Source organism: Astyanax mexicanus, chromosome 3, assembly GCF_023375975.1.
Source record: "Astyanax mexicanus isolate ESR-SI-001 chromosome 3, AstMex3_surface, whole genome shotgun sequence".
NCBI lineage: Eukaryota > Metazoa > Chordata > Actinopteri > Characiformes > Acestrorhamphidae > Astyanax > Astyanax mexicanus.
The window spans coordinates 65,073,593-65,099,701 of NC_064410.1; the positions used below are offsets into that span (position 1 = coordinate 65,073,593).

The window sequence follows — 26,109 nt, forward strand, 5'->3', positions numbered from 1 at the left end:
ATTCTATAAACATAATCAATCAAACACAACATTATAACCACCTACACTCATCGCTATCTTACACCCCACCAACAGTGTATTTACTCCTGTTTTCCTCCTGCCTGGTTTAAACAGCAGCAGATCTTCTGAATACATCTACACTGATGGGCGTGGTGTTCTGGAAATGAGGTGTGTTCAGGTACATTTCTGGAGTTTTATCTTGTTTATCTTGGTAACAGAAAACACAGGAGCTCCACTGACTGAATACAACCTAGACAGACGCCAACAGTCAGACGTTCATCGCTATCTCGGTAACACAGGCGCTGTGCCGAGCCGAGCGTACACCCCCACTTATTACACACACATGAACACACAGCAGCACAAACCCAACTTTTACATCAACAATAAACAGAATAGTAAATAAAATAACATTGCTGTTCCCGTAAATGAGCTGCTGGAGCTCCTTCACAGCATCAACCAGCAGCTCAGTTTCCTCTGCTGAGAAGAGTTTGTTGGACACGTCCAGGTAGCTGCACCGTTACAATAGCAACTGATCTTAGTCTTTTCATTTATATTTTTCCCCTGGGGCTTTTATTATGAATCCTAAAATGGCAGATAAGTGAGAATGGCTAACAGCCGACTGCTGATGCTAACTGTTTTCTGAGCTAAAGTAATGGCTGGTGTTTGATAACTGAATGATATGATTATGTTTATAATATCTGTATATCACTGTTGCGCCGAGGTAAAGAGCACCACTAATCAGACAATCATAATATATATATATATATATATATATATATATATATATATATAGAGCTCTGTAAAAAGAGAGAGCACTTAAAAATAATGATTTTCTTTGATTTTACCAAATTAAAAACCTCTGGAATATAATCAAGAGGAAGATGGATGATCACAAACCATCAAACCACCAAACTGAACTGCTTGAATTTTTACACCAGGAGTAAAGCAGCATAAAGTTATCCAAAAGCAGTGTGTAAGACTGGTGGAGGAGAACATGATGCCAAGATTACGGTGGCCGAGAAAGCCCAACGCAGTGCAAATTGAAAAGCGCTGCAAAAGCACAAAACACATCCATCAAAATTACAACACAGGCGCAGCAAATAGAAAAACGCGCTGCAAATACAACCACAACACAACGGAAGTGAGTCACAACACAACGGAATTTTCCCGGGGGACCTTAAAAGATACTGTACCAGCTAAGCTGCGTCTTCAGTAACGTCTCGGACTTCACTATGTGTACAAAGGACAATAAGTGGCAAACAAGGCGTTTTGTGAAGCAGAACTTTTAATAATATGCACACAATCGTGGTAATCACAGGTAATAAACATAACTTACTTTTCAGAAGCTTGTTTGCCACTTATTGTCCTTTGTACACATAGTGAAGTCCGAGACGTTACTGAAGACGCAGCTTAGCTGGTACAGTATCTTTTAAGGTCCCCCGGGAAAATTCCGTTGTGTTGTGACTCACTTCCGTTGTGTTGTGGTTCTATTTGCAGCGCGTTTTTCTATTTGCTGCACCTGTGTTGTAATTTTGATGGATGTGTTTTGTGCTTTTGCAGCGCTTTTCAATTTGCACTGCGTTGGGCTTTCTCGGCCACCGTACAAGATGCATGAAAAAAAAACTGTGATTAAAAACCAGGATTATTCCACCAAATATTGATTATTTCTGAACTCTTAAAACTTTATTAATATGAACTTGTTTGTTTTCTTTGCATTATTTGAGGTCTGAAAGCTCTGCATCTTTTTTGTTATTTCAGACATTTCTCATTTTCTGTAAATAAATGCTCTAAATGAGAATATTTTTATTTGGAATTTGGGAGAAATGTTGTCTGTAGTTTATAGAATAAAACAACAATGTTCATTTTACTCAAACATAAACCTATAAATAGCAAAATCAGAGAAACTGATTCAGAAACTGTAGTGCTCTCTTTATTTTTTTTAGAGCTGTGTATATATATATTCTGTTATTGAGTGTGATTTGTGCTGATGATCAGGTATTGATGAACTGATTGAGGATCAGTAGAAGTTGAGGGACTCACTAATAGGTGCTGGTGAGATGATGAAGAGTTTCTGGTGAGATCCGTGGTCGTTGGATACTCTGCAGGTGTAGTTTCCCGCCGTCTTTACCGTCACCACTGGCCTGGTGTTCTGGCCCTCTATAGGGGGGGTCCAGGAGTACGAGGGGGGAGGGTTTCCCTCCACAGTGCAGTTCAGAACCATCCCTTCCTCCTCCTTCATCTGCTGAAACATCTCCACTTCTGTCAGGAACTTTGGAGCATCTGGAGGAAACAGACATACACCTCAATATATATCACTTACTGCTCTAGAATAGTCTCTTCCAATAACACACTACTCTAAAGTGTTCTCCTCCATTCACTCACAGTTCAAAAATGTTCTATAACTCACTGCTCTACAATCTTCTCCTCTATTCATACACTGCTCTACAATCTTCTCCTCTATTCATTCACTGCTCTACAATCTTCACCTCTATTCATTCACTGCTCTACAATCTTCTCCTCTATTCATTCACTGCTCTACAATCTTCTCCTCTATTCATACACTGCTCTACAATCTTCTCCTCTATTCATACACTGCTCTACAATCTTCTCCTCTATTCATACACTGCTCTACAATCTTCTCCTCTATTCATACACTGCTCTACAATCTTCTCCTCTATTCATTCACTGCTCTACAATCTTCTCCTCTATTCATACACTGCTCTACAATCTTCTCCTCTATTCATACACTGCTCTACAATCTTCTCCTCTATTCATACACTGCTCTACAATCTTCTCCTCTATTCATTCACTGCTCTACAATCTTCTCCTCTATTCATACACTGCTCTACAATCTTCTCCTCTATTCATTCACTGCTCTACAATCTTCTCCTCTATTCATACACTGCTCTACAATCTTCTCCTCTATTCATACACTGCTCTACAATCTTCTCCTCTATTCATACACTGCTCTACAATCTTCTCCTCTATTCATACACTGCTCTACAATCTTCTCCTCTATTCATACACTGCTCTACAATCTTCTCCTCTATTCATTCACTGCTCTACAATCTTCTCCTCTATTCATACACTGCTCTACAATCTTCTCCTCTATTCATACACTGCTCTACAATCTTCTCCTCTATTCATACACTGCTCTACAATCTTCTCCTCTATTCATACACTGCTCTACAATCTTCTCCTCTATTCATACACTGCTCTACAATCTTCTCCTCTATTCATACACTGCTCTACAATCTTCTCCTCTATTCATCCACTGCTCTACAATCTTCTCCTCTATTCATACACTGCTCTACAATCTTCTCCTCTATTCATTCACTGCTCTACAATCTTCACCTCTATTCATTCACTGCTCTACAATCTTCTCCTCTATTCATTCACTGCTCTACAATCTTCTCCTCTATTCATCCACTGCTCTACAATCTTCTCCTCTATTCATTCACTGCTCTACAATCTTCACCTCTATTCATTCACTGCTCTACAATCTTCTCCTCTATTCATTCACTGCTCTACAATCTTCTCCTCTATTCATTCACTGCTCTACAATCTTCTCCTCTATTCATTCACTGCTCTACAATCTTCTCCTCTATTCATTCACTGCTCTACAATCTTCTCCTCTATTCATTCACTGCTCTACAATCTTCTCCTCTATTCATACACTGCTCTACAATCTTCTCCTCTATTCATTCACTGCTCTACAATCTTCTCCTCTATTCATTCACTGCTCTACAATCTTCTTCTCTATTCATACACTGCTCTACAATCTTCTCCTCTATTCATACACTGCTCTACAATCTTCTCCTCTATTCATACACTGCTCTACAATCTTCTCCTCTATTCATTCACTGCTCTACAATCTTCACCTCTATTCATACACTGCTCTACAATCTTCTCCTCTATTCATACACTGCTCTACAATCTTCTCCTCTATTCATCCACTGCTCTACAATCTTCTCCTCTATTCATACACTGCTCTACAATCTTCTCCTCTATTCATTCACTGCTCTACAATCTTCACCTCTATTCATTCACTGCTCTACAATCTTCTCCTCTATTCATTCACTGCTCTACAATCTTCTCCTCTATTCATCAGTGTTGGGAGTAACGGCGTTAAAACTAACGGCGTTACTAACGCCGTTACTTTTTTCAGTAACGAGTAATCTAACTAATTACTATGACTGTAACTATAACGCCGTTACCATTTCCGACACCCCGTTACTGCACGTTACTTTAGCAGCTCTATGAACTTTTTTTTTTATTTCGCTTTGCCCTGGTTAACCCCTCCTCTGTCCGGTGAACTTGAGCTTCTGGCCGCTGTGCCTGTGGTTTGGCGTGGTGAAGTGAGGCACAATTGTGACGATTTGCGTGCTCTAATCAATTCAGTGATTGCCGTGGACAACCCAAGTTCCGAATTAAGGACGTTAAGCTCTTTTTAGCTGCTCCGGTTTTTGTGGTGCTGCTGCTTTCTATTTTAGAGCTTAGATTCTCTGCCCGAATCCCACCTGACCTGAGGACCGACCCGAAATCAGGCTCCTATTTTTATTTTATATAAAGCTCTGGTGTGATAATCACAATGTTGCTAAGTAACCAATTATTATTGTTCACTAAAGCGAACGAAATAGCGAAAACTGAAAGTGAAAAACATTTGTGTTAACTGAATCTAATAAAAACGGTAATTAAAAGGAAAAACATAACTATCTCGAACTGTATTTTGTGTTTATAAAACTAACTAAAACGAACTGAAATTACTGATAGAATACCCTCATTTTTGTGTTTAATTTATTTATAAGCGCTGTTGTACAGCGGAGTTGTACAGCGGGAGTTGTTGTGCCGAGCGCGCGGCACTCGTGGTCCGTTAGTTCTTGTGTAAAGCGCTCGCGCTAGCAAGCCCACCCTAAAATGAACAGAAAAAATAAAAACAAAATAAAATTAAACTATAATAAAAATGAAAAATGTAATCACGTAGCTCTGGGCGCACGTGAACGCCTCCGCGTTTGACTTGCAGCATTGTGTGTAGCTGTTCTTAAAAATCATTTAAATTAAATAATAGTTCTATGCTTCTATGTTACAGTGTTAATTAACATAATTCTGATTATATTTCGCTCATTCAATCAGCCCGAAAACAGACAGTTTATGGGGCGGATCGGGTCAGGCTCATAATGACAGTTTATGGTTCGGGCTTGGGCAGAATGTGCACGGGCTCCGGCTGGGTCGGATTTTTTGGGCACGATCTAAGCTCTATTCTCTTTTGGTGAAGCTGTTATATTAATACCATTTTAACGGGCATTAAATTGTTGTTTTTGTCCATTATTTTGTTTTATATATACATATTTCTTTTGAGTGTGGCTTGGTTTGTTAAATTTCATCCCCAGACGCGTTTTTCCGCTTTTTTCAGTATTACAAGTTTTAGTAATTTTCTTTGGTTGTGTGGAGAATTTCGTTTTATTTTTTTGAAATTCGTTAGATTATATTTTTGTCAACATTTTGGGTTTATTTTCGTTTGTTATTTTTTGTTATTTTTCTAATAATAATAGTAAGTGCATAATTGATTTCCTTTTTTTGACGGGCGAATAATAAAAAGTAACGCGATAGTTACTTCTACTGGTAACTAATTACTTTTATAGTGGAGTAACTCCGTTAGTAACTCAGTTACTTTTTTGGAGAAGTAACGAGTAACTATAACTAATTACTTTTTCAAAGTAACGTGCCCAACACTGCTATTCATACACTGCTCTACAATCTTCTCCTCTATTCATACACTGCTCTACAATCTTCTCCTCTATTCATTCACTGCTCTACAATCTTCTCCTCTATTCATTCACTGCTCTACAATCTTCACCTCTATTCATTCACTGCTCTACAATCTTCTTCTCTATTCATACACTGCTCTACAATCTTCTTTTTCATCTGTTCGGTTCACACACAGCTCTAGAAAGCTTTTCTCAATTTATAGAGCTCTAGAATGTTCTCCTCATTTCACTCACTGCTCTAGAACACTCTCCATTATCTCATTGCTTTAGAATATCCATTTCCATTCAAATACTCCTCCAGAATGTCATCGTTCTTTCACTCACTGCTCTAGAACATTTCCCTCCATTCACTTGCTGCTCTAGAAAGCTTTTCTCCATTTATAGAGCTCTAGAATGTTCTGCTCCATTCATACACAGTTTACAATGTCCTTCTCCATTCATACTCAGTTCTAGAATGTTCTCCTCATTTCACTTGCTGCTCTAGAATGTTCTCCTCCATTCATACACAGTTCTAGAATGTTCATTTCCATTCTAGAATGTCCATTCAATCACTACTCTAGAGCAATCTCCTTTGTTCACAAACAGTTCTAAAATCTTCTCTTCCATTCACTCACTGCTCTAGAATGTTCTGCATTCACTCACTGCTCTACAATGTTCTGCATTCACTCACTGCTCTAGAATGGTCTCCTTTATTTACACACAGCTCTAAAATATTTCTCTCCATTCAGACACAGCTCTAGAAAGCTTTCCTACATTTATAGAGCTCTAGAATGTTCTCCTCCATTCATACTCAGCTCTAAAATATTCCTCTCCATTCAGACACTGCTCTAGAATGTTCTCTTCTTTTCACACACAGCTCTAGATAGATTTTCTCCATTTATAGAGCTCTAGAATGTTCCTCTACATTCAGACACAGCTCTAGAATGTTCTCTTCTTTTCACACACAGCTCTAGATAGATTTTCTCCATTTATAGAGCTCTAGAATATTCCTCTCGTTTCAGACACAGCTATAGAAAGTGTTATCCCATTTATAGAGCTCTAGAATGTTCTCCATTCACTCACTGCTCTAGAATGTTCTCTTCTATTTACACACAGTTCTAGAAAGCTGTCCTACATTTATAGCGCTCTGGAATGTGTCCTCTATACAGAGGAGAACATTCCTCTGTATAACATGTATGCTCTCCTCCATTCATACACAGCTCTAGAAAGCTTTCCTCTATTTATAGAACTCTAGAATATTCCTCTTTATTAACACACTGCTCTACATAGATAGATTTTCTTATTTTCAGAGCTCTAGAATGTTTGCTCAGTACTGTAAGAGCCTGTAACGCTCTAGAAGAGATCTGGAAATAATAACTTACAGTAAATATTTAGCCTCAGAGTTTCTGAAGTCTTTGTAGGAGGAGGCTGGGGTCCTTCTGGTCCCAGATGCAGCAGAGCTTCACACCTGTACTCCAATCCGTTAAGTGATCTTTTGGCGATAATTGTCATGTTTCTGGACTCGTTTTTTGGAGTGATGGTAGTGTCGCGAAAGAACTGATCAGTTTTCACTTTATCCTTCCCTTTAAACCAGGCAATCATCATATCTTTGACCGGCGCTGCGTTCTCGACTCTGCAGTGGAGCTCAATAATATTCCCCTCCACCAGCGGACCCGAGGATTTCTGCACCAAACTGAGGGAAACCTTATCTGGAACCTCTGTTAAAGGAGAATTATTCTTATTAAAACACATTTACTTAACAAAACAATAGCAGTTATAACACAAACACAGTTTTACAGTCGCTGACATGCTTTTCTCCAATCTGTATTCACATTTTTTTAAACTCTAAATACGCTGTTCAGTATACTGTTCATACAAATCATGATGCTATCAAACAAAATACATTCAATTAACATGTTTTAAACATGCTTACATTTTATTAACAAACAGGATTCCCCACTCTCACAAACCTTAAATACAGTATATAACTACTGCTTCTGCAACAGGAGCAGGTATAAAGCTATCATAACTAATACACAATTTAGAATTTACAGATTATTAATAATAAATAAGAGGCTATGATGAGAAACCACAGCTGGTTCTGGATCTTAGCATTAAATGAACCAGGTTCTGTCAGTGATATAGACGTATAAAAAAGAGGAGTGTGTAGACTGAGTGTAGCACAGAGACAGAGAGAGAGAAAATAAATATATCTGGATGGGGGTAAAGTAATAGTTAATCCAGGAAAAGATGACGTTAAATCAGGACAAGAGAGAGGAAGAGTTGAGTCAGGATAAAGGAGAGGAAGAAAAGTATCTCTATTTATTACTCTGTCGGTAGAAGTTTTGATGTTAGGGTTTAAAATACTTCTATAAAAGTTAAAGTATCAACTTTTACTCAAGTAAAATTGTAAAAGTAAACCAATAGGGAGAGGGAATGTTATATGTCTATACTTCCCTACATCCAAGATTCACTCTATCTGGATGGAGAGATTTATCTGGATAGGGGTTTTATTGATCGATGAGAAGCTGGAATTAAAAACCAGCTGAAATGAAACAGGAGTAACGAGACTGTTTTTATTAAAGTATAAGGAGGAGAAAGTTCAGATAACTGTGTAAAAAATGTAAAAATAATTACTCCAGTAAAGTGAAGATAAACTACATTTATACATAAATAACGTATCAAAGTATTTGTTCTTCATTATTTGACACCTTTGGTAAGAAATAGTTGTTCCAGGATCAGAGAGAGGGAGAGGAGTAAGAATGTTTGATGATGTTCAAATAAAAATAAGGATTATTTTTGCATTTGTGTATTTTAATTTTGCACATATGGAACTAAGGCATTTAAAATAACATTTTTGTAGAGTTTGACAACAATGTTTCTCCCTAGCATTTATTTTTACTGAATGAACGGCCACAGACTATTTTTACTCTACACTGTTTCTATATAATAAATCCCAATCAGTTACTTGTAGAAAACATGTTGCACATATTTAAACTCCAGTAATAATTTTTTATAAAGATTTATATAAAAAAACGAATGTAATGCTGTTTCTGTAATATCACTAGCTGTTATTATTTGGACAGTGATACACAGTGATGTGTGTTGGTGTGTGTGTTGGTGTGTGTTGGTGTGTGTGTTGGTGTGTGTTGGTGTGTGTTGGTGTGTGTGTGTGTTGGTGTGTGTGTTGGTGTGTGTGTTGGTGTGTGTTGGTGTGTGTGTTGGTGTGTGTTGGTGTGTGTGTTGGTGTGTGTGTTGGTGTGTGTTGGTGTGTGTTGGTGTGTGTGTTGGTGTGTGTGTTGGTGTGTGTGTTGGTGTGTGTTGGTGTGTGTGTTGGTGTGTGTGTTGGTGTGTGTGTTGGTGTGTGTTGGTGTGTGTTGGTGTGTGTTGGTGTGTGTGTTGGTGTGTGTTGGTGTGTGTGTTGGTGTGTGTTGGTGTGTGTTGGTGTGTGTGTTGGTGTGTGTGTGTGTTGGTGTGTGTTGGTGTGTGTTGGTGTGTGTGTTGGTGTGTGTTGGTGTGTGTGTTGGTGTGTGTGTTGGTGTGTGTGTTGGTGTGTGTTGGTGTGTGTTGGTGTGTGTGTTGGTGTGTGTTGGTGTGTGTTGGTGTGTGTGTTGGTGTGTGTTGGTGTGTGTTGGTGTGTGTGTTGGTGTGTGTGTTGGTGTGTGTTGGTGTGTGTGTTGGTGTGTGTGTGTGTTGGTGTGTGTTGGTGTGTGTTGGTGTGTGTGTTGGTGTGTGTTGGTGTGTGTTGGTGTGTGTGTTGGTGTGTGTTGGTGTGTGTTGGTGTGTGTTGGTGTGTGTTGGTGTGTGTGTTGGTGTGTGTGTTGGTGTGTGTTGGTGTGTGTTGGTGTGTGTTGGTGTGTGTTGGTGTGTGTGTTGGTGTGTGTGTTGGTGTGTGTTGGTGTGTGTTGGTGTGTGTGTTGGTGTGTGTTGGTGTGTGTGTTGGTGTGTGTGTTGGTGTGTGTTGGTGTGTGTGTTGGTGTGTGTGTGTGTTGGTGTGTGTTGGTGTGTGTGTTGGTGTGTGTTGGTGTGTGTTGGTGTGTGTGTTGGTGTGTGTTGGTGTGTGTTGGTGTGTGTGTTGGTGTGTGTTGGTGTGTGTGTTGGTGTGTGTGTTGGTGTGTGTGTTGGTGTGTGTTGGTGTGTGTTGGTGTGTGTTGGTGTGTGTGTTGGTGTGTGTTGGTGTGTGTTGGTGTGTGTGTTGGTGTGTGTGTTGGTGTGTGTTGGTGTGTGTGTTGGTGTGTGTGTTGGTGTGTGTTGGTGTGTGTATTGTGTGTGTGTGTTGGTGTGTGTTGGTGTGTGTGTTGGTGTGTGTTGGTGTGTGTTGGTGTGTGTGTTGGTGTGTGTGTTGGTGTGTGTTGGTGTGTGTGTTGGTGTGTGTGTGTGTTGGTGTGTGTTGGTGTGTGTTGGTGTGTGTGTTGGTGTGTGTTGGTGTGTGTGTTGGTGTGTGTTGGTGTGTGTTGGTGTGTGTGTTGGTGTGTGTTGGTGTGTGTTGGTGTGTGTGTTGGTGTGTGTGTTGGTGTGTGTTGGTGTGTGTGTTGGTGTGTGTTGGTGTGTGTTGGTGTGTGTTGGTGTGTGTTGGTGTGTGTTGGTGTGTGTGTTGGTGTGTGTGTTGGTGTGTGTGTTGGTGTGTGTTGGTGTGTGTTGGTGTGTGTTGGTGTGTGTGTTGGTGTGTGTTGGTGTGTGTTGGTGTGTGTGTTGGTGTGTGTGTTGGTGTGTGTTGGTGTGTGTGTTGGTGTGTGTGTTGGTGTGTGTTGGTGTGTGTGTTGGTGTGTGTGTTGGTGTGTGTTGGTGTGTGTGTTGGTGTGTGTTGGTGTGTGTTGGTGTGTGTGTTGGTGTGTGTGTTGGTGTGTGTTGGTGTGTGTGTTGGTGTGTGTGTGTGTTGGTGTGTGTTGGTGTGTGTTGGTGTGTGTGTTGGTGTGTGTTGGTGTGTGTGTTGGTGTGTGTTGGTGTGTGTTGGTGTGTGTGTTGGTGTGTGTTGGTGTGTGTTGGTGTGTGTGTTGGTGTGTGTGTTGGTGTGTGTTGGTGTGTGTGTTGGTGTGTGTTGGTGTGTGTTGGTGTGTGTGTTGGTGTGTGTTGGTGTGTGTTGGTGTGTGTTGGTGTGTGTGTTGGTGTGTGTGTGTGTTGGTGTGTGTTGGTGTGTGTTGGTGTGTGTGTTGGTGTGTGTTGGTGTGTGTGTTGGTGTGTGTGTTGGTGTGTGTTGGTGTGTGTGTTGGTGTGTGTTGGTGTGTGTGTTGGTGTGTGTTGGTGTGTGTTGGTGTGTGTGTTGGTGTGTGTGTGTTGGTGTGTGTGTGTGTGTGTTGGTGTGTGTGTTGGTGTGTGTGTGTGTGTTGGTGTGTGTTGGTGTGTGTGTTGGTGTGTGTGTGTTGGTGTGTGTGTTTGTGTTGGTGTGTGTGTTGGTGTGTGTTGGTGTGTGTGTGTTGGTGTGTGTGTGTGTTGGTGTGTGTGTGTGTTGGTGTGTGTGTTGGTGTGTGTTGGTGTGTGTGTTGGTGTGTGTGTTGGTGTGTGTGTTGGTGTGTGTTGGTGTGTGTGTTGGTGTGTGTGTGTTGGTGTGTGTGTGTTGATGTGTGTGTTGGTGTGTGTGTTGGTGTGTGTGTTGGTGTGTGTGTGTTGGTGTGTGTGTGTTGATGTGTGTGTTGGTGTGTGTGTTGGTGTGTGTGTTGGTGTGTGTGTGTTGGTGTGTGTGTGTGTGTGTTAGTGTGTGTTGGTGTGTGTGTTGGTGTGTGTGTTGGTGTGTGTGTTGGTGTGTGTGTTGGTTTGTGTGTTAGTGTGTGTTGGTGTGTTTTGTGTGTGTGTTGGTGTGTGTTGGTGTGTGTGTTGGTGTGTTTTGTGTGTGTGTTGGTGTGTGTGTTGGTGTGTGTGTTGGTGTGTGTTGGTGTGTGTGTTGGTGTGTGTGTTGGTGTGTGTGTTGGTGTGTGTTGGTGTGTGTATTGTGTGTGTGTTGGTGTGTGTTGGTGTGTGTGTTGGTGTGTATTGGTGTGTGTGTTGGTGTGTGTTGGTGTGTGTTGGTGTGTGTATTGTGTGTTGGTGTGTGTTGGTGTGTGTGTTGGTGTGTGTGTTGGTGTGTGTTGTGTGTTGGTGTGTGTGTTGGTGTGTGTTGGTGTGTGTTTGTGTGTGTGTTGGTGTGTGTTGGTGTGTGTGTTGGTGTGTGTGTTGGTGTGTGTGTTTGCGTGTGTTGGTGTGTGTGTTGGTGTGTGTGTTGGTGTGTGTATTGTGTGTTGGTGTGTGTTGGTGTGTGTTGGTGTGTGTATTGTGTGTTGGTGTGTGTTGGTGTGTGTGTTGGTGTGTGTGTTGGTGTGTGTTGTGTGTTGGTGTGTGTGTTGGTGTGTGTTGGTGTGTGTTTGTGTGTGTGTTGGTGTGTGTTGGTGTGTGTGTTGGTGTGTATTGTGTGTTGGTGTGTGTGTTGGTGTGTGTATTGTGTGTGTGTTGGTGTGTGTTGGTGTGTGTGTTGGTGTGTGTTGGTGTGTGTGTTGGTGTGTGTGTTGGTGTGTGTTGGTGTGTGTGTTGGTGTGTGTGTTGGTGTGTATTGGTGTGTGTGTTGGTGTGTGTTGGTGTGTGTTTGTGTGTGTTGGTGTGTGTGTTGGTGTGTGTTGTGTGTTGGTGTGTGTTGGTGCGTGTGTTGGTGCGTGTGTTGGTGCGTGTGTTGGTGCGTGTGTTGGTGTGTGTTGGTGTGTGTTTGTGTGTGTTGGTGTGTGTTGTGTGTTGGTGTGTGTTGGTGTGTGTTTGTGTGTGTTGGTGTGTGTGTTGGTGTGTGTTGTGTGTTGGTGTGTGTTTGTGTGTGTTGGTGTGTGTGTTGGTGTGTGTTGTGTGTTGGTGTGTGTTGGTGCGTGTGTTGGTGCGTGTGTTGGTGCGTGTGTTGGTGCGTGTGTTGGTGTGTGTGTTGGTGTGTGTTGGTGTGTGTGTTGGTGTGTGTGTTGGTGTGTGTGTTGGTGTGTGTTGGTGTGTGTGTTGGTGCGTGTGTTGGTGTGTGTGTTGGTGTGTGTATTGTGTGTGTGTTGGTGTGTGTTGGTGTGTGTTGGTGTGTGTGTTGGTGTGTGTGTTGGTGTGTGTTGTGTGTTGGTGTGTGTGTTGGTGTGTGTGTTGGTGTGTGTTGGTGTGTGTTGGTGTGTATTGGTGTGTGTATTGGTGTGTGTTGGTGTGTGTTTGTGTGTGTTGGTGTGTGTTGGTGTGTGTGTTGGTGTGTGTTGGTGTGTGTTGGTGTGTGTGTTGGTGTGTGTGTTGGTGTGTGTTGGTGTGTGTGTTGGTGTGTGTGTTGGTGTGTGTATTGTGTGTTGGTGTGTGTTGTGTGTTGGTGTGTGTGTTGGTGTGTGTGTTGGTGTGTGTTGGTGTGTGTTGGTGTGTATTGGTGTGTGTATTGGTGTGTGTTGGTGTGTGTTTGTGTGTGTTGGTGTGTGTTGGTGTGTGTGTTGGTGTGTGTTGGTGTGTGTTGGTGTGTGTGTTGGTGTGTGTGTTGGTGTGTGTTGGTGTGTGTGTTGGTGTGTGTGTTGGTGTGTGTATTGTGTGTTGGTGTGTGTTGGTGTGTGTTGGTGTGTGTTGGTGTGTGTGTTGGTGTGTATTGGTGTGTGTTGGTGTGTGTTTGTGTGTGTGTTGGTGTGTGTGTTGGTGTGTGTTGTGTGTTGGTGTGTGTGTTGGTGTGTGTTGGTGTGTGTTTGTGTGTGTGTTGGTGTGTGTGTTGGTGTGTGTGTTGGTGTGTATTGTGTGTTGGTGTGTGTGTTGGTGTGTGTATTGTGTGTGTGTTGGTGTGTGTTGGTGTGTGTGTTGGTGTGTGTGTTGGTGTGTATTGGTGTGTGTGTTGGTGTGTGTTGGTGTGTGTTTGTGTGTGTGTTGGTGTGTGTTGTGTGTTGGTGTTTGTGTTGGTGTGTGTGTTGGTGTGTGTTGGTGTGTGTTTGTGTGTGTGTTGGTGTGTGTTGGTGTGTGTGTTGGTGTGTGTATTGTGTGTGTGTTGGTGTGTGTGTTGGTGTGTGTGTTGGTGTGTATTGGTGTGTGTGTTGGTGTGTGTTGGTGTGTGTTTGTGTGTGTGTTGGTGTGAGTTGTGTGTTGGTGTGTGTTGGTGTGTGTGTTGTGTGTTGGTGCGTGTGTTGGTGCGTGTGTTGGTGTGTGTTGGTGTGTGTTGTGTGTTGGTGTGTGTGTTGGTGTGTGTGTTGTGTGTTGGTGTGTGTTGGTGTGTGTTGGTGTGTGTGTTGGTGTGTGTGTTGGTGTGTGTGTTGGTGTGTGTTGGTGTGTGTGTTGGTGTGTGTGTGTGTGTTGGTGTGTGTGTTGGTGCGTGTGTTGGTGTGTGTGTTGGTGTGTGTGTTGGTGCGTGTGTTGGTGTGTGTGTTGGTGTGTGTGTTGGTGTGTGTATTGTGTGTGTGTTGGTGTGTGTGTTGGTGTGTGTGTGTGTTGGTGTGTATTGGTGTGTGTATTGGTGTGTGTTGGTGTGTGTTTGTGTGTGTGTTGGTGTGTGTGTTGGTGTGTGTGTTGGTGTGTGTGTTGGTGTGTGTGTTGGTGTGTGTGTTGGTGTGTGTTGGTGTGTGTTGGTGTGTGTTTGTGTGTGTGTTGGTGTGTGTTGGTGTGTGTTGGTGTGTGTGTTTGTGTGTGTGTTGGTGTGTGTGTTGGTGTGTGTTGGTGTGTGTGTTGGTGTGTGTGTTGGTGTGTGTGTTGGTGTGTGTTGGTGTGTGTGTTGGTGTGTGTGTTGGTGTGTGTGTGTTGTGTTTTGGTGCGTGTGTTGGTGCGTGTGTTGGTGTGTGTGTTGGTGCGTGTGTTGGTGTGTGTGTTGGTGTGTGTGTATTGTGTGTGTATTGTGTGTTGGTGTGTGTGTTGGTGTGTGTTGGAGTGTGTTGTGTGTTGGTGTGTGTTGTGTGTTGGTGTGTGTTGGTGTGTGTTGGTGTGTGTGTATTGTGTGTTGGTGTGTGTTGTGTATTGGTGTGTGTTGGTGTGTGTTTGTGTGTGTGTTGGTGTGTGTGTTGGTGTGTGTTGTGTGTTGGTGTGTGTTGGTGTGTGTTGGTGTGTGTTGGTGTGTGTGTGTTGTATATTGGTGTGTGTTGGTGTGTGTTTGTGTGTGTGTTGGTGTGTGTGTTGGTGTGTGTTGTGTGTTGGTGTGTGTTGTGTGTGTATTGTGTGTTGGTGTGTGTGTTGGTGTGTGTTGGTGTGTGTGTATTGTGTGTTGGTGTGTGTGTTGTGTATTGGTGTGTGTTGGTGTGTGTTGTGTGTTGGTTTGTGTATTGTGTGTGTATTGTGTGTTGGTGTGTGTGTTGGTGTGTGTGTTGGTGTGTGTATTGTGTGTTGGTGTGTGTTGGTGTGTATTGTGTATTGTGTGTGTATTGTATGTGTGTTGGTGTGTGTATTGGTGTGTGTATTGTGTGTGTATTGTTTGTTGGTGTGTGTGTTGGTGTGTGTGTTGGTGTGTGTATTGTGTGTGTATTGTGTGTTGGTGTGTGTGTTGGTGTGTGTGTGTGTTGTGTGTTGGTGTGTGTATTGTGTGTGTATTGTGTGTTGGTGTGTGTGTTGGTGTGTGTTGGTGTGTGTGTGTTGTGTGTTGGTGTGTGTGTGTTGTGTGTTGGTGTGTGTATTGTGTATTGTGTGTTGGTGTGTGTATTGTGTGTATATTGTGTGTATATTGTGTGTGTATTGTGTGTGTATTGTGTGTGTATTGTGTGTATTGTGTGTTGGTGTGTGTGTTGGTGTGTGTACTGTGTGTTGGTGTGTGTTGGTGTGTGTTGGTGTGTGTATTGTGTGTGTAATGTGTGTTGATGTGTGTGTTGGTGTGTGTTGGTGTGTGTATTGTGTGTTGGTGTGTGTTGGTGTGTGTATTGTGTGTTGGTGTGTGTTGGTGTGTGTTGGTGTGTGTGTTGGTGTGTGTTGGTGTGTGTTGGTGTGTGTATTGTGTGTTGGTGTGTGTATTGTGTGTTGGTGTGTGTTGGTGTGTGTATTGTGTGTGTATTGTGTGTTGGTGTGTGTGTTGGTGTGTGTGTTGGTGTGTGTGTTGGTGTGTGTATTGTGTGTTGGTGTGTGTGTTGGTGTGTGTGTTGGTGTGTGTGTATTGTGTGTGTATTGTGTGTTGGTGTGTGTTGGTGTGTGTATTGTGTGTTTGTGTGTGTTGGTGTGTGTATTGTGTGTTGGTGTGTGTTGGTGTGTGTATTGTGTGTTGGTGTGTGTATTGTGTGTGTATTGTGTGTTGGTGTGTGTTGGTGTGTGTATTGTGTGTTGGTGTGTGTGTTGGTGTGTGTATTGTGTGTGTATTGTGTGTTGGTGTGTGTGTTGGTGTGTGTGTATTGTGTGTTGGTGTGTGTGTTGGTGTGTGTGTTGGTGTGTGTGTATTGTGTGTGTATTGTGTGTTGGTGTGTATTGTGTGTGCATTGTGTGTTGGTGTGTGTTGGTGTGTGTATTGTGTGTTGGTGTGTGTATTGTGTGTTGGTGTGTGTTGGTGTGTGTATTGTGTGTTGGTGTGTGTGTTGGTGTGTGTATTGTGTGTTGGTGTGTGTGTTGGTGTGTGTGTATTGTGTGTGTATTGTGTGTTGGTGTGTGTTGGTGTGTGTATTGTGTGTTGGTGTGTGTGTTGGTGTGTGTGTTGGTGTGTGTATTGTGTGTTGGTGTGTGTGTTGGTGTGTGTGTATTGTGTGTGTATTGTGTGTTGGTGTGTGTGTTGGTGTGTGTGTATTGTGTGTTGGTGTGTGTTGGTGTGTGTATTGTGTGTGTATTGTGTGTTGGTGTGTGTTGGTGTGTGTTGGTGTGTGTGTTGGTGTGTATTGTGTGTGTATTGTGTGTTGGTGTGTGTTGGTGTGTGTATTGTGTGTTGGTGTGTGTGTTGGTGTGTGTTGGTGTGTGTGTTGGTGTGTGTATTGTGTGTTGGTGTGTGTGTTGGTGTGTGTGTATTGTGTGTGTATTGTGTGTTGGTGTGTGTGTTGGTGTGTGTGTTGGTGTGTGTGTATTGTGTGTGTATTGTGTGTTGGTGTGTGTTGGTGTGTGTATTGTGTGTGTATTGTGTGTTGGTGTGTGTTGGTGTGTGTATTGTGTGTTGGTGTGTGTGTTGGTGTGTGTATTGTGTGGTGGTGTGTGTTGGTGTGTGTGTTGGTGTGTGTGTTGGTGTGTGTATTGTGTGGTGGTGTGTGTTGGTGTGTGTGTTGGTGTGTGTGTTGGTGTGTGTGTTGGTGTGTGTGTATTGTGTGTGTATTGTGTGTTGGTGTGTGTTGGTGTGTGTATTGTGTGTGTATTGTGTGTTGGTGTGTGTTGGTGTGTGTATTGTGTGTTGGTGTGTGTGTTGGTGTGTGTATTGTGTGGTGGTGTGTGTTGGTGTGTGTGTTGGTGTGTGTATTGTGTGTTGGTGTGTGTATTGTGTGTGTATTGTGTGTTGGTGTGTGTTGGTGTGTGTATTGTGTGTTGGTGTGTGTTGGTGTGTGTATTGTGTGTTGGTGTGTGTTGGTGTGTGTGTTGGTGTGTGTATTGTTTGTGTATTGTGTGTTGGTGTGTGTGTTGGTGTGTGTATTGTGTGTGTATTGTGTGTTGGTGTGTGTGTTGGTGTGTGTATTGTGTGTGTATTGTGTGTGTATTGTGTGTGTATTGTGTGTGTATTGTGTGTATATTGTGTGTGTATTGTGTGTGTATTGCAGTGGTCGAAAGTTCTGATTTAATTTTTGGGGCTTCGGCTTCACGCTTTAAAGCGAAGCTGCCCCGAACTCCACCCCAATACTCTGAGTTCGCCCCCCTCTTTTCTTCTTCTCCGCCCAGTAAAGGGCGTGGGTCAATACTAGCAAATTAAGCAATAAAATTTTCCTCTGGGCACAAACTTGCCTTTGAAGCCCTTCGGAGAATGCTGTGGCCAACTTTTCTGCAATGGGTGGATGACAATGATTGCACTATTGACAACAGTTGCACTCAGTTGGCAGAAGCAATCTCAGAACACATACGATGTGATGAAATTGAAACTGCTGCAGCATGCTATGAAGAGCTTGTGCTGAAAGCAGAAAAGGTTCAAGATCTCCTTGCAGAGTTTGACGAAGCAAACAAAGCCAAACCAATTTTTACCTTCTGGCACCAATACATGGTGGACCTTGTGTCTATTCTGCTGGCATTTACACGGGCACTGAGGTGTGGTGACTGGAACCTGTACATGTCAGCCTTCAAGAGCATGATGCCGTGGTTCGCTTATGACCACACCCACTACACAAGATGGGGTGCAGTTTTCGTAGCAGATATGGAACATCTGGCCTAGACAGCACCACAGGTCTATAAAGGCTTCCTGAATGGGGATTTTGAAGCAAAGGAAACAAACCACAGGTTCAACAATGTGCCTTTTGATCTGTGTCTTGAGCATATTAACAAAACTGGAAAGGCTGCCGGAGGATTGGTCGGTATCACTCGAAATGAGTCAGCAAGAAACCGGTGGTCTATCACCTACTGTTATGTGCCACAAGGGCACGTATATATCTTTTTTTGTGTTTTGTTTTCTTTCTATTTTGTTCTTCTTTCTACTCTACTCCTATCCTGCACTGTACAGAGTTCTGCCAGCCAATGGGAGACATGCTGAGGATCAGCTGACCACATCCAACAATGGGAGGAGTGGCTCTCCAGGAAGGGGTGGTGCTTCCTGTTTAAATACCTCCACCTGTGGACCAATGGAGGAGGCTTTGTGTTTGTGAGGGGCTTAATGGTACTTTGTAGTTTTTAATACTATCTGAGACTGGCTGTTAGAGTATACTGAAACTCTGTTGAGGATTATGCTGATTGCCTCTGTTTGTTTAGCCTGAGTTTTAGCCTCCAGTGTTCTTATCTGCAGCTGTAACTTTTTACTCAGTTCTGTTTCTTAACCACCCTGGCATGGACAGGCAAGAACAGGCGCCTATACATTCCATCACAGTAGGTAAAACCTTGTATAGACACACTAGATAAGGGGATGGGTGCCACACTTGTATATTTTGTTAGGTTATTTTGTTGGTTAAGCAGGTAAGTTGTTTTTCTTTATTTCTTTCCTTTGGCACCATCCATGGTCCACCCAGAAGGTCGGTTTTTGAGTTTTAACTTCCTTAAACAAATCCGTACTGTTACACATGTCTTTTAAACAACTGTCAACTTGTCTGTCTCCTCACTTCCATTTAACAACACACACTCATAATGTTACTGCCTAACTTGTACCTCTCATACCCCAGCCACCATCTTACAAGGGGCTTGTAACACCTACAATGAAAGAGCAACCTTGGCACAGGACACCAGATCCTTGTTTTGTCTCATACATGATGGAGAGGATGATGAAGACACCCACAAAGACTGCCCTCCATCAAGACTGAGGAGGGATAATGATGATGTCATTCAACTTGTGGAGCAGTTCTGAAGGTACAGTGTGTTTGCAGAGGAGAATATGCACAAGCTAGTGTCGTTGACAACTGGTGATGTGGTTTCAGAGGACATACTGGAAGACCTTATCAATGCTGTAGAGTCTGGGAAACAAGTAGCCTGACCAAGAGAAACCCCAAAACATTCTCAGATTGGTACTACAGCAAAAATAAGAAACGTGAAAAGTCCAAGTGTGTAAAGCCTGACAGGGATATTTTTCGTTGCATAATTGTATCCATGGACAGCGGTAGAGAGGTCAACATTGATGAGCTCCTTCAAAAAGAACTGTGTGCAGTACCTCTCTCACTTGTCACAGCAGATCTGTTGCTGAGACCAACCAGCAAAGCTGACCTTGCCACCATACTACAAGCTGGTGCAATGGTAACCGACCTCACTTCATCTCCTGTGAGCACGTGCACTATAATTGATGGGATGGCCCTGGTGAGAGCTTTAGGAAAACTTCCTGATGCATCAACATTTGGAGAGTACGCTGACATTTTCATGCATAAAGTCAGTGGTCATCTACATGGTGGGATCACAAGAGTTGACCTATTGTTCGATCAGTACAAACAAAACTCAATAAAGAATGGAGCTAGAGCAAAACGCAGCATGACAAAAGACTAAGACTAAATATTCGGACCATTGTCAGAAGCAATGTGAAGGTACCCGCTGACTGGAACACTTTTATTGACCTGGATGAAAACAAAGCAAACCTGACCCATTTCCTGTCAGAGGAGCTTGAAAGGTAAATTCATCAGTATGGTTGGGAAATTGTGATCAGTGGGGGATTTCCTGACCCTGAAAAAGTGGCATCTACAGCTGACTTTGGTGTTTCCCAACTGCAGGCTGTTCATGAGGAAGAGGATAAACGCATTCTGCTACATGCATCATGTATCCTGACATGTCCGCAAAAGTCTTAACGGAAGCACTTCTCAGAAATGCCCCCTGACAATTCATTTAAATAGAGAGAGCCACGGCACGAGCACAGCTGTGTGTGTTGGTGTGTGTGTTGGTGTGTGTGTTTAGTGTGTTGATGTGTGTATTGTGTGTGTGTGTTATATGTGTGGTGTGATCACGCCTCAGTCCTGCACAGTGTTTTTGCACTGAAACGTGAAACATATCACACTTTATTTTCACGCTGGTACAGGAAGTTCCCTCACCAGTAATAGTGTTACTGAGCACAGTTCACACTTACTAAAAATTAAAACTCTAAAACTCAGCTCACTGTGTCACTAAATCATTTCACACTTTTAGTCTCTAACCACTTTCAGACAGTCTGTACCTGTTTTAGTTTCTTTTAACTTTTTAATTTTTTTTTTTTTTACTTTTACACTCTTATTTCATTTATTTGATCCTTTTCATTTTTTATAGTTTTGGTGTTATTTTAGTCCTCTGTTTCTTGAATTGTGTTTATTTTTTATTACTCTAATGATTTATTTCTTTATTTTATTGCTGCATATCCTTTTATTCTAATTTATTTAATTTCTTCTTAATCACATTTATTTTTTGCTTGTTTTAATAACTTAATAATGATAATAATTTAATATATAAATAACAATACATTAGTATTGTGTAGTATTGAGTAATGTTCATAAATAGTAAAATATTAAATATAATATATATATATATATATATATATAATAGAATTATAGAGTATTATATATAAATAGGTAAATGTATAACTATACAGGATATAAAGGAAGCAGCAGTGTACAATAGTGAATGAATATATAATAAATATATATCTGTAATACTGTAATTAAAGTTGTAAAGGAATCAGATACGTACTGTAAACCAGGACTTGGAGTTTTTCTGTCTCCTGTTCGTTGTTGGTTTTGGTGAGATAGCAGTATGGAGAAATGTCCCACTCTGTGAGATTGTCCACCGTCCAGGTGAGGGATTGGACGTCAGCTTTCGCCTCCACCGGCCCCTGCGGCGCCTCCCAGCCCAGACCCATGTGCGTGAGGTTAGTGGTGCACACGGCCGAGGTGGGGCCTCCATACTCAACCACCACTTTAGGAGGAGTGATCACCACGGCAACGCTCACAACTACAACACAATATAAACACAAATATATATATACCACATTAATGTTCACGTCAACCTGGAGTTATATCTTCATCTTATTCTAAATACACAGGGTTACTGTCACGTCCTCCTCCTGTCCCTCATCAGCCTCCATCTTTTTCCCTTCCTTTTTTGTTTTCAGAGCCATGTGCTCAGAGCACCTGTTTCCACCTGTTTCACTCTATAACCACGCCCCCTCATTAGTGATCTCCGCTGTTTTCCGCTCCCCTTCTGTGAATTTAAGCTCAGGTATGTCAGGTATGCGCAGCAGGGAGGATTTCATTTTCCAGCAGGATTTGGCACACTGCCCACACTGCATATCAAAAGCACCAATTGGTCTTATTATATAATATTCTAATTTTCTGATACACTGATTTTTGGGCTTTTACTGGCTGTAAGTCATAATCAATAATCAACAATAAAATAAATAAATGCTTAAATAGATCACTCTGTGTGTTTAATACATCTGTATAATAATATGTGAGTTTCACATTTTTGGCTGAATTATTCTGATATTCTAATTTTTGTGATACACTAGTATATAAAGGAAGATTGTATTTATAGCTATAAGTTTAAATGTATACAAGCATGATGGTAAAGAGAGCTAGTCATTATCAGTAACACAATATATATCTGCCACAATATACTGTCCAAACTCTGTTACACTGACAGGCCTAACAGAGTGTATTGTTATTAATATTAGTATTATTACTATTATAACACATTGGATTATTGGATTCTGATCAAATCTGGGAATCTTAATGCTCACATGCACATCAACTCCAGTTACCTCTTAATCTTAATCTAAATACACAGGGTCACGTCCTTGTCAAATTTATTTTAAAAACTAAACAAACAATAAATAAAAACTAAACTTAAAACAAGAAACATGAACAGACAGAACTACAGGAAATAACAACTACAGGAAATAAAGTAAACTACAAAACTAAAAACAAAGAAACAGAAACCTGAGTGACGTGAAACACGAACAAGACCAGACAGAGTAACACTAAAGATTAAAGACTAAAGGAGCTTAAATACACAGAAGAGAAATGGAAAACACCGGAGATCACTGATGAGGGGGCGTGGTCACACATTAAAACAGGTGAGAGCACTGAAGACATGGGCGGAGATAAGCAGAGACAAACAGAGGAAGGGAAAAACATGGAGGCTGATGAGGGACGGGAAGAGGACGTGACAGTTATAACAGCTATAACGGCTTCAGCTATTCTGCAAAGGCTTTCCACGAGGTTTAGGAGTGTGTTTAAGGGAATTTTTCACCATTCTTTCAAAAGTGCATTTATGAGGTCAGACGCTGATGTTTGACAAGAAGCAAAACAGAACTTTTATCGTCACTGATTGGTGGAAACTTCACACTAGACCTCGAGCAGTTTGGACTGTGTCTCTCCACTCTTCCTCCAGACTCTGATCCTTTAATTTACTTTAAATGAAATGTAAAATGTACTGATGATCAGTGATGGTTTGGAGAGTCATGTCTGTCATCTGCTGGTGTTGATCCACTGTGTTTTATTATCAAGTCTAAAGTCAGTGCAGTTTAGTTTTCCCACAAAATCTTACAGCACTTCATATCTTACAGCTTCCCTCTGCTGATAACTACTTTTAAGGAGATGCAGATTTGCCCACAAAAGCACCAATTGGTCTTATTATATAATATTCTAATTTTCTGAGACACTGATTTATGGGTTTTCATTGGCTGTAAGGCATAATATTCAACATTACAATAAATAAACGCTTAAATAGATCTATATGTATATAATATGAGTTTCACATTTTTAACTGAATTACTGAAATAAAGTAACTTTTCAATGATATTCAAATTTTTTGAGATACACTAGTATATAAAGGTAAGATAAGATCTCTAAATAACAACTAAACTGTATACATGTATAAAAGAGAACTAGTCATGGTAAGTACCTGAAAGACTCAGTCTAACTAGACTAGACTGATAAACGTTTTTATTAGGGCAATAATATTATTTCTCACAAATATTTTCTTATTGTTCAAACCATGTTACATTGATAGGCCTATCAGAGTGTATTATTAATATTATTCTGATATAATCTGAAAAGTCCTGTATTTTAAAATATTGCAATAATGCATTAAATGCAATAATGTCATGTTCAGTATCAGTATTGTGAAGCTCTACTCTGTGTGTTGGAGGTACCTGATTATTTACATAAAGGTGTGTCACTGGGTTCCCTCCAGGCCTTAAGCTTTAAGGGAAATTACCTGAACTGAAGAACTGCGCTGTGAGAACGCTGACGTCTGCAGAGCTAAACCCAGTTTAACAACCACACACCTAATCCTTTTTCCTATTCCTTCTGAAATAAACTCCCTGAGAGTTCAGATTAGTGCTGGATGATACCGCCAACATTTCTATCACAGTAAATTTCTTGTTTCAGTCGATGAAATAACAAAAAACAGATGCTGTAAATACTGTAGGGTTCCTATTTTAGTGATCTGTAGTCAAGCTGTCAACCATGCACCGTGCAGCATGATTTAGGGCGTGGTGTCAGTGTGTCTTTGCTATTATAACGACGGGAAAAGTATACCTTGCACAGTTCGAAACGTGGGGGTGGTTAATTAATTTTGGGCGTAATGTAAACCAATCAGAGTGTCTCTTTGTCACTCATCATTCTCTTTAAGAGTAGATCAGGTGAGCTCTGTCTTTGGTGGATTGCTATTGTAACGGTGCAGCTACCTGGACGTGTTCAACAAACTCTTCTCAGCAGAGGAAACTGAGCTGCTGGTTGACGCTGTGAAGGAGCTCCAGCAGCTCATTTACGGGAACAGCAATGTTATTTTATTTACTATTCTGTTTATTGTTGATGTAAAAGTTGGGTTTGTGCTGCTGTGTGTTCATGTGTGTGTAATAAGTGGGGGTGTACGCTCGGCTCGGCACGGCGCCTGTGTTACAGAGATAGCGATGAACGTCTTACTGAGTAGTGAAAATATAAGGTGTAAGTAGAGCTGGGCGATTAATCTATTTTATCGATTAATTCGAATTTACAGTTAAGGACGATGTGTTTTTATGAAAATCTATTTTCTCTGAGTTTTAATTTTCACCACCGAAGCTCCCCTGAGCTTAGCCCCGCCCCTCTCTCCCTCCCTCCCTAAACTCACACAGCCTGTCACTCACCTCGTCCACAGTGTCTCCCTCTTTGTAAAAAGCTATTCAACAATTTGTCTATAATAGGTTTGAAAATAAAGAAAACTTAAGAAAGCTAAAAAAAAAATTTATAAAATAAAGAACTGCTCTCATAATAACATTTAACAACACAGCAAAAAACTGATTAATGTAATTTACGTAAAAATAAAGTTATTTTGAGACGTGACTGCCTATTTAAAAAGCAACAGAAGTTGTTCATTTGTTGGAGTTCATTTGTATCATTTCTAACATATTTAGAGTGTTTTTTACTCACTTTTTTCTCTCTCACAATGTTAATCCTTTACAGCTTCAAAAACATGTATTATGCAAATTAGTCGATGACGTCATTTAGCGACTTCTAGCGACTTTTAGGAGATTTTAGTAGGGGAAAAATTTTTTTTTGGGCCATATCACCCAGCTCTAGGTGTAAGATAGTGATGAGCATCATGACACGCCTTACACAGGGAGTAATATAGGGGTCGTTATCTCTTACAACACTGGAGCAATTTATTATAATTTAATGTACCTTCAATTACCTAAAAAATACAAAAGAAACTGTATTAGATTTTAAAAGTTTTTTTGTTGATGAAACTCGAAGACTAGTATAACCACGCCCAACCATGCTAATCAACCAGCACAACCATCAAAACCACTATCGACAAACTGATTGGCCAGAAGGCCAAGATAATTAACCAACAAGACTAGTAAGAACAAGCTGGTTAACCTGCTTCATCATGCTGGTCATACTGGTTGTGTTGCTTGGTATGATGGACCATGCTTGTAAACCAGTTAAACCATCAACCAACTCAAAATAAGACTCTTCACTGAACAAAATCGAAGCTCGTCTACCAGTTTAACCAGCAGAAACCAGTAACCAGAGGAAATTAAAATTTAAACTGAATTTTCCAAGTGGTAATTTTAGTTTTATGTTTTTTTATCATATTATCTCGTTGTTATAAATCGATTTAAATATGAGATATAAAAGAAAAGTGCTTCGTCATACCCCGCCCTATACTATTCTATAGAGAGAGATCTCACCGAAAGCAAAACCTCGCATCTCCACTCCGTTTCCCTGTATAGAGCAGTGCGCTCATTCAATAACTAACACTCCAGCAGAGTGAGCTACTGTATCACTCCAGCACGAGCTCACAGATCACTCCTCTCACTCCTACCTGAGAGCAGAGCACCCGTCCACAGCACCCGCAGACCCAGATCCATCAGAACCATGGCAGAACCAGCGGAACCCAGTCAGATACCAGTAGAACCCAGTCAGATACCAGCGGAACCCAGTCAGATACCAGCAGAACCCAGTCAGATACCAGCAGAACCCAGTCAGACGCACGAGAGCGGAAAGCGAAAGAACAGCGCAGTTCTCTCAATCTAAATCCCCTAGAGTACTAACCACGCCCACAATATCACATTACCCAATAATACTCCTACAAAAATAGAGACACGCCCAACCAAGTTTTATTCTCAGCTACACTGACCTCAACCCAGTTCATCATTAACCAGTAAACAAACTCCCAGCACTTCATACTGGATCAGCTTTCACTTTCTACTGCTCAACATATAGTTCTTAACTTATTTAAAATATACATAAAAAACATATGGAGCTATTAAATAAACAAAAAACCATATTAAACGAATCAGAATATGCTTTATATTTTAGGTTCTTAGATGATCAGTTTTGAACATCTCTGCTGGATTTTCTCAGTCAGTTTTATGAGGTAGAGTCTCCTGGAATTCAGGCTTTCAGTTAACAGCTGTGCTGAACTCATCAAGAGTTAATTACTTGAATTTCTTGTCTCTTAATAAAGTGTTTGAGAG

The 26,109-nt window shown here is 41.3% G+C and overlaps 1 protein-coding gene across 1 annotated transcript in view; it reads right to left on the reverse strand.

Moving 5' to 3' along the window:
* si:ch211-66e2.5 (hemicentin-2) overlaps positions 1–25,659 on the reverse strand; it is a 44,669-nt gene extending 19,010 nt beyond the window's left edge. The window contains exons 1-4 of the mRNA XM_049475931.1: positions 25,455–25,659; positions 20,835–21,095; positions 7,130–7,465; positions 2,041–2,280 (exon numbers count right to left, since the gene is read on the reverse strand). Coding sequence (XP_049331888.1) covers positions 2,041–2,280; positions 7,130–7,465; positions 20,835–21,095; positions 25,455–25,509 — 892 coding nt within the window. The 5' untranslated portion in view covers positions 25,510–25,659. The remainder of the gene's footprint in view (positions 1–2,040; positions 2,281–7,129; positions 7,466–20,834; positions 21,096–25,454) is intronic.
* Between the last annotated feature and the right edge of the window lie 450 nt (positions 25,660–26,109).